The sequence below is a fragment of the Panthera leo genome, chromosome B3, assembly GCF_018350215.1.
Source record: "Panthera leo isolate Ple1 chromosome B3, P.leo_Ple1_pat1.1, whole genome shotgun sequence".
NCBI lineage: Eukaryota > Metazoa > Chordata > Mammalia > Carnivora > Felidae > Panthera > Panthera leo.
Genome location: NC_056684.1, coordinates 145913494 through 145925891, shown reverse-complemented (window position 1 = coordinate 145925891; position 12398 = coordinate 145913494). Strand labels below are relative to the sequence as shown.

The following is a 12398-nucleotide window of genomic DNA, read 5'->3' as shown; positions in this document are numbered from 1 at the left end:
GCCCTCGGAGCCCGGCCTCCCCGAGCCACCCACATTCCACAGTGGCCACGGCCACCAGCCCTCCCACCCGCCCAGGTAGCCTCTGGCTGTGGCTGTGGTTGGCGCGGCCCCCAGACCCGTGGTGACCTCGGGACCTGCAGGGCTGCCCCTCCGACTACCCCGACGGTCAGCCTGCCACCCCCACCTCACCCTTCTTGTTCTTCTCCTTGGTGACCACGGTCATGGACATGGCAGGCGTGGCCACAGCCTCGCCGCTGCCGGGCAGCCTGCTGACCTGGAGAGACCGGAAGGTGCACTTGAGCGTGTTTTTGGTGGCCGGCAGGTCCTTCTTCTCCACCTCTCTCTTCCTGTCTGCGGGCGGGGCTGCTGTCCAGTAATCCACCTGCAGCCCCATCAGCTCGGCGCCGACGCCCTGGCTGCGAAAGCAGAGGGGGCCTCACTCCTCTGTCCTGGCTCGGCGGCCGGCACGGGCGAGGAGGTGCCAGCTGGCGTCCGTGCCGCTCAATGCGGGGGGGACGACCCGCAGTGGGCGCCCAGCAGAGCGGAGCCCCGGTCCTGGAGCCCACTGTGGTCCATTCCCTGGGCTCTTGGGAGAGCCCAGTCTGGGCCTTGCGGGCGGGCACAGCGGCCGTGCTGAGGTCACCCAGGGGCGCCTGGGTCCGCCACCCATCTGCCCTCTCAAGCCACCCCTTTGAGTCTAGAGGGCCAAGGTCAACCAGCCTCAGCTGAGGTGTGCCCCCGCCCCCCAGCCGCGGGAGCTGGCAGCAGCCCTGTGACCCTGTGACCCACGTGGGTGTGAGGACATCCTCAGACCCCTCAAGTTTTGTTTGGGTGAGTTCTACTCAAGAGAGAGCCCAGGGAGGCCGGGAGAGCTGCTGAACACCCCACGCTCTAGTCCCTACAGGGACCCACATCCAGCCACATCTTCCCCGACCCCCCCTGCCCCGTGCATGCGGAGCACCCCCCACTCACTTACTCGGTGTGGTTCCGGTCCCTGGCGCCACGAGGGCTGGGGGGGACATACCAGGCCAGGGCCTGCGCTGCCCCTACCTCACGGGGCACCCGATCCCAAGCAAGCCCGTGTCTTCCCAGAGGCTGTTCTGAGCCCACCCTCTGGCCAGACCCTCAGGCTTCCTGGCATCCCGGAGGTGCGGCCAGCGGCCGGGAGCGATTGTCCGCATTCTCTGGCCATCGGGGGTGCTCTCAGATCGGGTGGGGCGGGGCACCTGTGTGGCACGGCCACGTTTACCTGGGGGAGGACAGGCCCCCGCTCACTGACGGGGAGGAAGGCGGGGTAGGTGAGGCCTCCTTGGCCGCGGGAGACGTGGACGGCGGGGTGGACGAGAGCACGCTGGAGCCCGAGGGGGCTGCGTCATCCGAGTCACCTTTGGGAAGAAGTTGGGCAGCCTTGAGTGCCCCTGTGTCTCTGCCCCCAGGGCAGCCCCAGGGGCCGGGGAGGGCCCGTGCGGGGAGGTGGGAGACCCCGAGCTGGAGAGGAGCCGCCGGGCCTCCCACGGTGGGGCGTCCCTCCCCTTCCTGGCCCCGAGGGCAGGGAGCGTGGGGTCACCTGATGTGGCTGAGGACGGTTCCACGATTCCAACCTTCACCACCTAAAAGGCAACGGGACGCTGGCTGGCAGCAGTACCAGATCGTCGGCCAGCCCGACTGTCAGTGCCAGGGCTCCAGACGCAGGCCCAGTGCCGTCCTCCCTCCGCCGCCCAGCCACTGCGTCCTGCCCCACCCTCTCTGGGAGCTCCTGGGGTGCGGCAGTGACCCAGTTCTTCCTGTCCGCGGCACAGGACCCTCCCACGGGCACGGGTGTGCTGGGGAGACTCCACAGAGCTGCGGTACCCCTCTGTGGCCATCCCGCCACCCGGGGGTAGGGGGCACAGGCTCCACACTCCGGCCCTCAGCAAACTGTGTGCATGTGTGGCCAGCCTGGCCCAGAGGTTGGTGAGACCCGGGCACTGGTATGCGGAACCCCTGCCCAGCGAGGGGCAGAGGCGGCCCTGGGGCCTGCCCCGGGCGCCCGGTCAGACAGATGCCATTCCAGACGGCCGTGCGGGCCAACCAGCGCGGGAGTCAGGAGTCACGTTAAGCGGGGACTCGTGCCTCGGTTACACAACGGTGTTTTAAGTGTCCACAGGGGGGGCCTGCCCGTCACTACAGAAGGTTCCCCAAGACCGGCTGGACTCCTTCCCTCCCAGGAGGGTCGGCAGTGGCCCTGACGCCTGGCCAGGGTAAAACCACGGCCTGCTGGCCTGCTGCGCCTGGGCCCTGTCTGCCCCTGGCTCTCGCAGCAGGTGCCTGGGCCAGGGGCCCCACGGGGAGGTAAGAGGCCGTGAAGCGTGGCATGGCCCGGCCGGCGCGTAGGAAGTGAACTTCCCGATTCACACACACCGCAATCCCCACTGAGCAGCCTGGCGTGGAGGCAGGCCCCGTCCCACAGCTCCTGAGGGACAGAAGCATCCTTCTGCCCCTCCCGGGGCACCCACCCACAGCCGAGTCTGACACAGGCCTCGTGCCCAGTCAGTGCCGAGAATTGGCCCCTCCTCGCCTCTAGGTGAGCTGTCTGCGTGCACAGGTCAGAGAGCTCACGGCCCAGCCCTGCTCCACACAGGAAGAAAACAAGCTTTAAGAGGGCTGGGGGGCAGATTTTAAGGAATCCTCTGCTCAAATTGGTGAAGAAGGTTCTGGAACTTAAAGGTAGTGCAAGCATCCCAGCAGAGAAGTACTCACCCCTACAAAGGGGATGAACTTTTGTGAAGATTCCTCGTCAGGGCTAAGAACACAAGAAACACACAGTTACTCCTCTCTCGGTGTGGCTGGCAGTGCCCGCACCACACCCACACCTGTCCCTGCAGCGGCCCGACCTCCGACCCCAGGGTCATCTCTCTGCACCTAAGGTCAAGAGGCCAGCAGGGAGCTCCATGGGAGCCCAGCTTCCTGGGGGAATCTGTTGTCCATCCCAGGTGCCTGGTGCCCCGAGGGCCTGCATTCCGGCTGGGCCCCCAGACAGAGGTTTCCCACGTGTGTCCCGGGACACCCCCCCCCCCGCCGCCCTGGACACTGGTCTTCCTCCAACACTGGGGGTGACCATAGCCGGGGTGTCTAGGTTTTCTGCAGATAGTCCGGGTAAAGTCCAGGGCAACTAGAGAGAGGAGACTGGGGCAGCGGCGGGTCCCAGGCCTCTGGCCTGCACACACCGTGCTCTGACAGAGCGACACCCCAAGAGCAGCCAGAAGGGGAGACTGAGGCTTCAGGGCCATGCTGTGGTCGGAGGCTAGCCAGCACTGGTGGCAGAGGAGGTGCCACACGGCTTCCCTGAGATCGCTGGTCACAGCCCATCCTCGGTGAAGGCAGCCATGTCCCAGGGCCCTCGGGGAGAGGAGGGCAGAAGCCAAGGGGATGTGGACCCCCTTCTGTCTTCCGTGGCCCAGGCGGGCACCCGTCCTGCCGCCCATTTCTGTACCGGGCATTTGGATGACAGGCCTCCACCTCGGGGCCTGGGCTGCAGCCTGAGTTGCTCTCCTCGGGGAGGGCTTGGCCACCAGGTGCACTTGGCCTCTAAGAGCGTCTCCTGGCCTGGGGAAGACCCACAGGGCAGGCCCAGTCCCGGGCCTCCTGTCCCTCCTGCGGCCTCCTTGCCTCTCCGGGCCATCCTCCCAGCTCTGCTTCAGTCTCACATCCCCAAATCTCAGAGCTCACCCTGAGAAAGCTGTGCCCAAGGTGCTGGCCAGAAGGGGTCCCCGGGCACAGGGCCATTCAGGAGAAGTCCCTGCAGATGGCAGGCTCTCCAGCCCGCCCATGTGGGGACAGAAGCCCGTGCCTGGCCAGCACTCTCCACTAGACGTGCACCGGGGCCAGCACGGAATGCACGCACGGCGCCCAAGGCGGTCCCGGCAGGAGCCGCTGCCCCCTCCCTGCGGCCTGGCACCCGCGTGAGGGGACAGCAGCCGGCAGGCCCCTGGGCACCACCTGGACACGGGGGCCTCCGCCCCAGCATCGCCCATCACGCCTCTGAAGAAGGCCCGGCAGACGTCTCTGGACAAAAGAACCTACAGATTCGGGCCGTCCCACTGAAATGACCAAATCCCCAGCCTTTCTGACCTAAGGGGAATAGAGTTTATCCGTTTCAGAGAACAGCAATTCGAACCCTGTGCCCGGCCGGCTTTCGCATGCGAGAGGGCGCAAGACAGGGTCCTCAGGGGGTCCCCAGCCCGGTGTGGGGGAGGCTCCGCCCCACAGGGCCCCAGGACCCTCCCCACGAGCAGCACGCAGGGAAGGCAGACAGAGGCCTGCAGGGGCGGACAGGAAGCACGGCCACACAGGGATGTTGCTGGACTCTGAGAAGCCAAGCTGAGCCGCTGGGCCATGCAGACAACACTCAGCACTTGACAGGCGCCCAGCGCGACAGGGGTGACACCGGCTTGCCTAAACTCGGGACACAGACGAACACGCGTGTGCCTCTGTGGTGAGGGCCCCTGGGTCTGGCTCACGAGACCACAAAACGTGCCTCAACAGGACACTGGGGGCACAGAGCTGAGGGGTGCTGAGGACACGGGGCGCTGGGCGTTCCCTACCCCGGTGCCCTGAGGGAGCCTCCCGGGCCACACGCAGCCTTTGTGGTCTGACCATAGGCCACGGACTGGGTGCTGTGTAGACCGTCCGTGCAGGTGTTCTCACAAGGGGCAAGTGGAGACAGGCCCCGAGGGCCATGCCCACCGCGCACCTGCTGCTGGTCTCCTGACCCATCTGTTCTCTGTCACCATCTGCTGACCCCCTGGTCCTGGGCTCTGAGGGTGGCCAACACACTGGGCCTTCACGGGGCTCCACCCAGGGTGTCTGGAGCCCCCACCCCAGGTGCCGGTGTCACCACTGTGACGCACAGGTGGGGGCAGAAGGCACGGGACGAGGGCCAGGGTTCCCTAAAGCCCTGGCTTGAGGCTCAGAGGAGCCAGCGTGGGAGAGACGAGACGCTGTGGCCAGGCAGCGAAGCAGGCTGCGGGCTTCTGCGGCGGTCGGCGGGCACGCCGCGGCTGGCCTTTCTTTAGTCACAAAGGCTTGTTTAGCAGGACAACGTGGGGGCTCAGACCCCTCCTCCTGGTCTGTCTCGGGGTTCAGCAGGAGCACTGCCTAGAGCCCGGTGACCCTGCCCTGGCTGGGCTTTCCCAGGAGAGAAAGAACCCAGGACCCGGGGTGGGAACAGGGTCCCAGGGGAGGGACCTGGCAGGCAGGCCGCCAGGACAGGAAAGGGGGCCCCAAATGAAATGGCAGCTCTAGGCAGGTCCCGGTGTTTGGCTCCCAACGTGCAGGTTTTCAGAGGGTGGAGCCACCTGGGGGTGGGGGGGAAGCCCTTCATTGCACATAGGGGGTCTTAGTGGTCTGGCCACCCGTCCAGTTCAGCCACAAGAGTCGGCTGGGAAACCCTCTGTGCTGTCCGCAGCCCCGGGGCCCAGGCCAGGGCGAGGCTCCGAGTGCGTGCCACCCCAGGGCAGGCCCCCCACCCTTCTGCCTGGACACCCCGCCTGCAGGATCAGCATTCATGCTGTCCTTGCGGGGGGTGGGGGGAGCCCGTGAGCCAGGTTCACAAATACACTGAGCCGATAAGGAGGCCCGCATGCGGCCGATGTGGCATCAGTGGACAGTGTCTCGTGGTGGTACCCCATGCACCTGCTTCTAATTTGAGAGGTGGGGCCAGCGTGGCTTCAGAAACACAGACGCTCACTGAGGGGCTAAACGTGGCCACGTCTTCAGCTCAGACTCTGGACTGAAACGGACAGAGGAAAGCCTGTCCAGCCCCATGTCTTGGTTCCTTCAACCGGGTGGGGGCCCGAGAGCAAAGTCCTGACCGGGGTGGGGGCGGCCACCTGCCTGCTGCCCAGCTGGGGGGCCCTGCCTGGCAAGGCGCCGCCCCTCCCCGGCCCACAGAGAGGTGGCTGGAGGGTAAGTGACGCACCCCACCTGCTCACGCTGCTAAACAGCCCTAAAGACCAGCCTGGGGACAGGGGACGGGGTGCAGACCCAGGGACAGCGGTACCTGAGGGTAAAGTCAAAATGAAAGTTCTTTTTCCTTTTCAGAAAGCCACCAAGAGAGAAAACACAGACACGTTACTGTGCTGAGGAACAGGACGTGCCTGCAGGTGCAGCTTGGGGACGGCACGGCCCTCGCTCAGGAAGAGCCGGAGCTGTGGGCGGACCCCTCGGGAGGGCCGTCCCGCGCCCCTCGGACACCGGCAGAGACGCTGCGGTCTGCGGGGCCCGCCCTGCAGCCCACCTCCCCACCTCCCGGGCCCTGGCCCTCGCCCACTTGGGCCTGGCAGCCAGACCTCTGCCCGCCCTCAGCCCCAGCGCCCGCTGCTGCCCGGCGTCCTGCCCCGGGGCAGGGCGAGAACTGTCTGCCGGCCGGGAAGCCGGGCAGTCGAAGGAGCCTGTGCCTGTGTTCCGGCAAGCAGGTCGCTGCTAGGGCTGGGCGGCGTGACCGCCGCCTCTGACCCTTCACGGTGAGAAATTCCAACATACGAAATGGAAAACACCAGACTGCCTTCTTCTGACCGATACGGAGGAGGGCCTGGGGCTGCCGGGCCCACCCGAGACCTCCCCCAAGCCCAGCCGGGTTTGTCCCTGAAGGCCACCCCGAGGAGCCCCGGGCGTGCTGCCCGGGGGGCCGAGAGCCGCAGCCACGGCGGCCCGTGTCTGCGGCGTGGAGCCGGGTGCACCGGTACCCACCCTCCGCCTCCAGCCCCGGCCACGGCCTGCCCGGCCCGGGGCCCAACGAGGTACCTCTTCTGCTTGTAGGTCAGCATGGCCTCCGCGATGGGCAACTGGTGGGCGCAGTTGGCACCCGCGATGTACTGCGTGATCCTCGACACGATGTCCGGCGTGTCCTGCGCTGCAGGAGGAAGCCGGGCAGGGTCCGTGGGGTGCCGCGCCTCTCCCCCCACTCCACCTGTCTGCCCCGGGCCCGGCCCAGGAGCAGTGGCCATGCTGAGGGCGCCAGAGGGGGCCCTCTGCCCTCCCCGCTCAAGGGGTCCCGGGCAAGGGCAGCAAGGCCGCTCCAGGTCCCCAGGAGCCCCCGCCCCGGGCCCCGATGGACAGAGGAGGGCACCCAGCTGCTTCTCACAGAGGCGCGGCGGGGGCGGGGAAGCCTCGCGGCCTCACCCGCCAGCTCACCCTCACCCCGGGCCTCACCGGCGCTCTGGGCCTCCAGCTTGTTGAACAGGTCTTTCCAGGCCAGGTCCTGGAAGAAGTTGTTGTAGCGGTAGTCCACGGAGCCCAGGTACCTGGCCACGGGGTGGGAGCCTGCGAGCCACGGGGTGGGGGGGGGGGGGAGGTCAGGCCACGGAGTCTGCGGCCTCCACCCGGACAGACGTGCTGTGCGGCCCCACCAGAGCCCTCCCCATGGGCCGGGGGGCGTCCTGCAGACCACAAGCGGGGCTCGGGCGCCAGTGAGTCTCCCCCCAGGATCCAGCACTTTCCGACGCGCTGACGTTTACGGATTTGGTCATAAAACGAAATCGCGTAAGCAAAAACGAAGAGCGCGGTCGCCCAGGGTTTGATGACGTAAAAGGCCTCGTGACCACCCCCACCCTATCTGTGACGACAGCATCGCGTGAGGCGCGTGCGGGGCCGGCACGACAGGGGCGCGTGTGGCACATCGCCCCCCACGGCGTCCGCGAGCCCCCCACCCAGCGGGACGATGAGGACCCACCCCGCCCGCGAGCCCCTCACCCAGCGGGATGATGAGGAAGCGCATGTAGCCCAGCCAGTCGGGCGTCTTGTGGGACAGCTGCTCCACGAAGAGCCGCAGCACGGCGCTGAGGTAATGCTGCGCGCCCGCCACGGCGATCTTCACGGGGGTCGGGGGCTGGGAGTTGCAGTTGCAGCTGAGGCCCCGAGGGCAGGACACGGAGGGGACAGAGGCCTCAGGGCGCCGTCCCCGCTGCCAGGACCACCCCGCTGCGCCCGAGGGGTGTCCCCAGGGCCCCGGGCACACACCGCTCAGGACGAAGGGAGCACCGTGCCCCCTGCGCCCCGGGGGGGGGGGGGCCGACACCCAGGACCCCCAGACAGCAGGAGCACCGTGCCCCCTGGGCGGGGGGGGGGCCTGCTGGCCACACCCAGGAGGCCCCCGATGGTGGGTCTCTGCCAGGAGCCCCCCTGCACCGCAGGAACTCCCACCAGCGCCCAGATCTGGAAAGAGGACGGGACCGTGGGGAGCCTGTGGGCGGGCACATCTGGAACCCGCCCGCAGCCCCCAGGGCAGAGCCACAGGCAAGGCTGGGGCGCAGGGACCCCGACAGACACCCGGCTGCCACACGTGTGGCAGCTGGACTCACTATCTCTGTATCCGAGAGACGATGGTGCTGAAGGCCGCCTGCACGTCAGCCGCGGAGCACGTGCACACCACGGGGAGCGCGTGTCTCTGCAGGACTTCCGACAGGAACTGGGAGCGAGGGGCGGGCGGAGCCTCAGAGCTCCACCCACACTCGCTGTCAGCTCCACCCCTCGCAAGGACTGGGGACATGCTCTCCGCCCCCGCAGGGAGGACACCCCCGCCCCCCCGCTCCCCCCCCCCCCCCCCAGAAAGGACAGCGCCCCTCCCCACCTGCCCCTGCCAGTCGGAGGTGTTGACGAGAATGATGTTTTCAGGTAGCTGGTCGTCAGAAATGAGGATGTGGTTTAGCTGGTCGTACACGGTCTTCCTGGGGATCTGCAGACACAGGCCCGTCCACACTAGGTGGGAAGGGCGCCGCGTCCCGTCGCCCGCCCAGCTGACCCCTGCCCCAGCGGCCCCCCGGGAAGGGGGAGGAAGGACAGCCCGGTCCCGTTCCTGCTCAGGAACCTGGCTCTGCTCTGGACAGAGGTCACTGGGCTGTAGACACCGCGGGTCGGTCAGATCCCGCCCTCGAGCTGCCCGGCCCGGGGGGGTCGGAGGTGTCCGTGGCCTCTCCTGGAGACGCACCTGCAGCTGGCTCCTCGTGTCCGGGCAGCGCTCGTTGTCCAGGCTGTTGGCCCGCTCGTTCTGTGGCCGGGCCGGCTGCCGCTCCTTCAGGGATGTGCTGCGGCCCCGGCGGCCAGCCTGCTTCACCTCGGACCTGTGGGGGACCAGGACAGGCTGGGGCAGGCCCACGCGCTCACTGCCCAGGGAAGGGGGCTCTCAGCGGTGGGACTGTGGTGGATTCACGTGGGGCGGGTGGCGGGCGAGGGGCTCATCTGTGGGGTGAGTGTGGAGGCCACGAGCACACACGCACGTGCTTTAAACCCGGCATGAGGCCCGATTAAACGTGTGCAAGCAGAGAAGGGGTGGGGGCACCACAGCAGCCCCGCTGTCCCTCCGGGGCCTGGCCGCCCCGCAGAGGGACGTCCTGGGGTGGGAACGGGGGTTCTGGCCGTGGTGCAGGCACAAGGCCGACCGCGGCTGGGAGTTCGGCTAGGTGCCCAAGGTGAGGAAGGGCACATCACAGGGAGGGGCACAGAGACGACCCCCAGACTGACCAAGATGGTGGGGGGGGGCAGGTGAGACAGCCTGTGAGAGTGTCTTCCCATGCAAAGCTGCAACTCAGACCCCCACTTCGATGGCTCTGAGAGGCAGGGTCCAGGCCCCCCCCCCCCCCGGGGCTCCAGTGTTGGACCTGGAGCCACTATCTGGGGGCTCCTGAGCTTGATGGCACTGGGCACCCCCTCCCCCACCGGCATCTGGTGTCACACAGGTCCACGAGGTACAGGTGGCAGAAAACGTGAGACGGCCACAGGAACCACACCTCAGCCCCAGCAGGACTGCTGGCTGCAGACAGGGTGCAAGGGGTCCACTGTGGACCCCCGGGTGGGCCGAGATCTCTGTGCTTCTAAGTGACTCTCATCTGGTCAGACGGGGCCCTGCCCACCACACCGGCCCACGTGGGCAATGCCCGGCCAACGGCCTCCCCAGGGCATGCTGTCACCTGGTGGAGGGGATGACGAGGGACTCCGTCTTGGTGATCCGCCCGCTGGGCGGCAGCTTCTCGGTGAACATGTCCAGGGCGGAGGTCTCCACCTCCGGGCTGTCCTCCGGCTGTGCAGGCTGCTCCCCAGGGGCGGGGGTGCTCTGATGTGCAGAGAAGGAGGCTCGTTGGGAATGCGCACCCTGTGGGGGCCTCCCGAGGGCCGGCCTCACACTCGGCAAGTCCCTGGTTTGGGTGGAGGTGTCTGGGCCTTTTTTGGGTTCGCAACTTTCTGCACATGGTATGGACACGCTGGCCTGGGGAGCCGAGCTGACCCCCACATCCAACCAGAGGGCTCCTGGTCTCAGCTGCTGGGGAGACCAGCACCAAACCTCCTCCAAATCTCCCTAAAACCTGCCCTCTGGTCCCAGACATCTTCCTTGAGAACCTCCATGAGAGAACAGGGGCCAGAACCCAGCGTTCACAGTGTCTATGCTGACAGCAAAGCAGGGGGACACCCACTGTCCCCAGTGATCTGGGGGGTCCTGACCGTCCCCTGAGGGTAGAGGTGAATCCAGGGGGCCCTGATTGTCACCCAGGATCGAAGCAAATCAGGGGAACCCTGACTGATCCTCTGCCTGGGGATAAATCCAGGAGAGTCCTGAAAGTCCCCTGAGATGGGGGTGAATCCAGGGGATCCCTGAGCATCCCCCAGGGTGGGGTGAATCCAGGGGAGCCCCGACCATCCCCCAGGGTGGGGGTGAATCCAGGGGAGCCCCGACCATCCCCCAGGGTGGGGGTGAATCCAGGGGAGCCCCGACCATCTCCCAGGGTGGGGGTGAATCCAGGGGAGCCCTGACCATCCCCCACGGTGGGGGTGAATCCAGGGGAGCCCCAACCATCTCCCAGGGTGGGGGTGAATCCAGGGATCCCCGACCATCTCCCAGGGTGGGGGTGAATCCAGGGGAGCCCTGACCATCCCCCAGGGTGGGGGTGAATCCAGGGGGCCCTGACCATCCCCCAGGGTGGGGGTGAATCCAGGGATCCCTGACCATCTCCCAGGGTGGGGGTGAATCCAAGGGGCCCTGACCACACCCTGGGGTGTAAGGTAAGGACCTGAGTGTCGAGCCCTGCCCCGCGGGCTCAGACCCCTAGAGACAGTGTGTTGGTGGACTCTGTGCTTGCACAAACGAACGTGCTCTGGGCCTGCTCACATGGGTCACCGTGTCAGAGACGCTGTCACTCGGCTGCTTGACTCCCAGGGCCCGGGTCTTCTCGGGCACATCAGCCTGTGTGGACCAGATGGGAATCAGGGCATATTTAATGGTGGGCACGGAGGCTGGCTCACCTCTGGCCAGGGGGATCCGGGATTGGGGGGCAGCCTGGGAAGACTGGCCAGGGCTTCCTTAGACTGAAGGCTCAGGTCACCCCGTGACAGTCACCTGGCATCAGGCAGGGAGATTCCAGCCACACGCAGACCCAGGAGCACGGTTAGCTCTGGGCTGGTCTGACACTGGCGTGTAAGCAACACCCTGAGGGATCAGAGACGGGAAACCCTGGAAGGCCCACCCGCGGTCTGTGCTCCCATCAAGGGTGGGCACTGCCACGTCCAGCCTGCTCACCGGACTCGGGGGCTCCTTGTGGCTCCGGACGCTGTGGACGCTCCCGATTTCCGTCTGCGAGCTGGAGTGTGACAGCCCTTCGAAGTAGGGCCTGGGCGTGGGGACGGAGACAGGTCACCCTCCAGGACCCTCCCCAGGCTGAAGGCTCAGCCACTGTGCCCTGGGGTCTGGCGGCCACACAGGGCTGGGATGGGGCAAGGGAACCACAGCCCAGGAGAGGTTGCCCTGCGGCCCACGTCAGCTCCTCCACTGGCTCTGACACCCACAGCCCAGGACCTCGCCCCCGAGCCCCGCCCCCTCCTGGCCCGACACCCACAGCCCAGGACCTCGCCCCCGAGCCCCGCCCCCTCCTGGCCCGACACCCACAGCCCAGGACCTCACCCCCGAGCCCCGCCCTCTCCTGGCCTGACACCCACAGCCCAGGACCTCATCCCTGGTCCTGCCCTGCCCCCTCCTGGCCTGCACCCAGGCTGCACCCAGCAGTTCTGTTGGAGGGCCAGCAGGCCAGCCAGGGGACCTCAGGCTCCTCGGCCAGCTGGCAGGAACACAGGCTCAACAGTGCAATGACGGTGGGGTCAGCAGGATCTAGCAACCCCAGGCAGACCAGGCCAAGTACCTTGTCCCCAGCAGACAGCTGGGGAGAGGGTGGGGGGACTCATAGATTCGAAGAGACTTAGAAGCCTTTCAAGCTGATACGGTGGACAGGGGGCACATGGTCTGATGCCAAAGCCACCAAGGAGAGAGAAATGTGGGGGTGAGGGCAGAAACAGTGCCCGAGACGTCCACGCAGACTCCCAGAACTGTGAGCACCAGCTGCCAGTGACCTAGAGGTGGCCTGGGTCAGCCAGCGGCC

The 12398-nt window shown here is 67.1% G+C and overlaps 1 protein-coding gene across 5 annotated transcripts in view; it reads right to left on the bottom strand.

The window, feature by feature from the left end:
- Window positions 1–12398, bottom strand: part of PACS2 (phosphofurin acidic cluster sorting protein 2) — a 55571-nt gene that overhangs the window by 3767 nt on the left and 39406 nt on the right. For all 5 annotated transcript variants that reach the window (XR_006204116.1, XR_006204117.1, XR_006204118.1 and 2 more), the window contains exons 10-22: window positions 11546–11636; window positions 11138–11212; window positions 9945–10087; window positions 8966–9098; window positions 8609–8713; window positions 8340–8446; window positions 7732–7886; window positions 7192–7302; window positions 6784–6892; window positions 2740–2782; window positions 1568–1610; window positions 1250–1385; window positions 190–416 (exon numbers count right to left, since the gene is read on the bottom strand). Coding sequence is in view for 2 of the 5 variants with exons in the window: in XM_042944489.1 (XP_042800423.1) it covers window positions 190–416; window positions 1250–1385; window positions 1568–1610; window positions 2740–2782; window positions 6784–6892; window positions 7192–7302; window positions 7732–7886; window positions 8340–8446; window positions 8609–8713; window positions 8966–9098; window positions 9945–10087; window positions 11138–11212; window positions 11546–11636 (1478 nt within the window). In the remaining 3 variants the exon portion in view is untranslated. The remainder of the gene's footprint in view (window positions 1–189; window positions 417–1249; window positions 1386–1567; window positions 1611–2739; window positions 2783–6783; window positions 6893–7191; window positions 7303–7731; window positions 7887–8339; window positions 8447–8608; window positions 8714–8965; window positions 9099–9944; window positions 10088–11137; window positions 11213–11545; window positions 11637–12398) is intronic.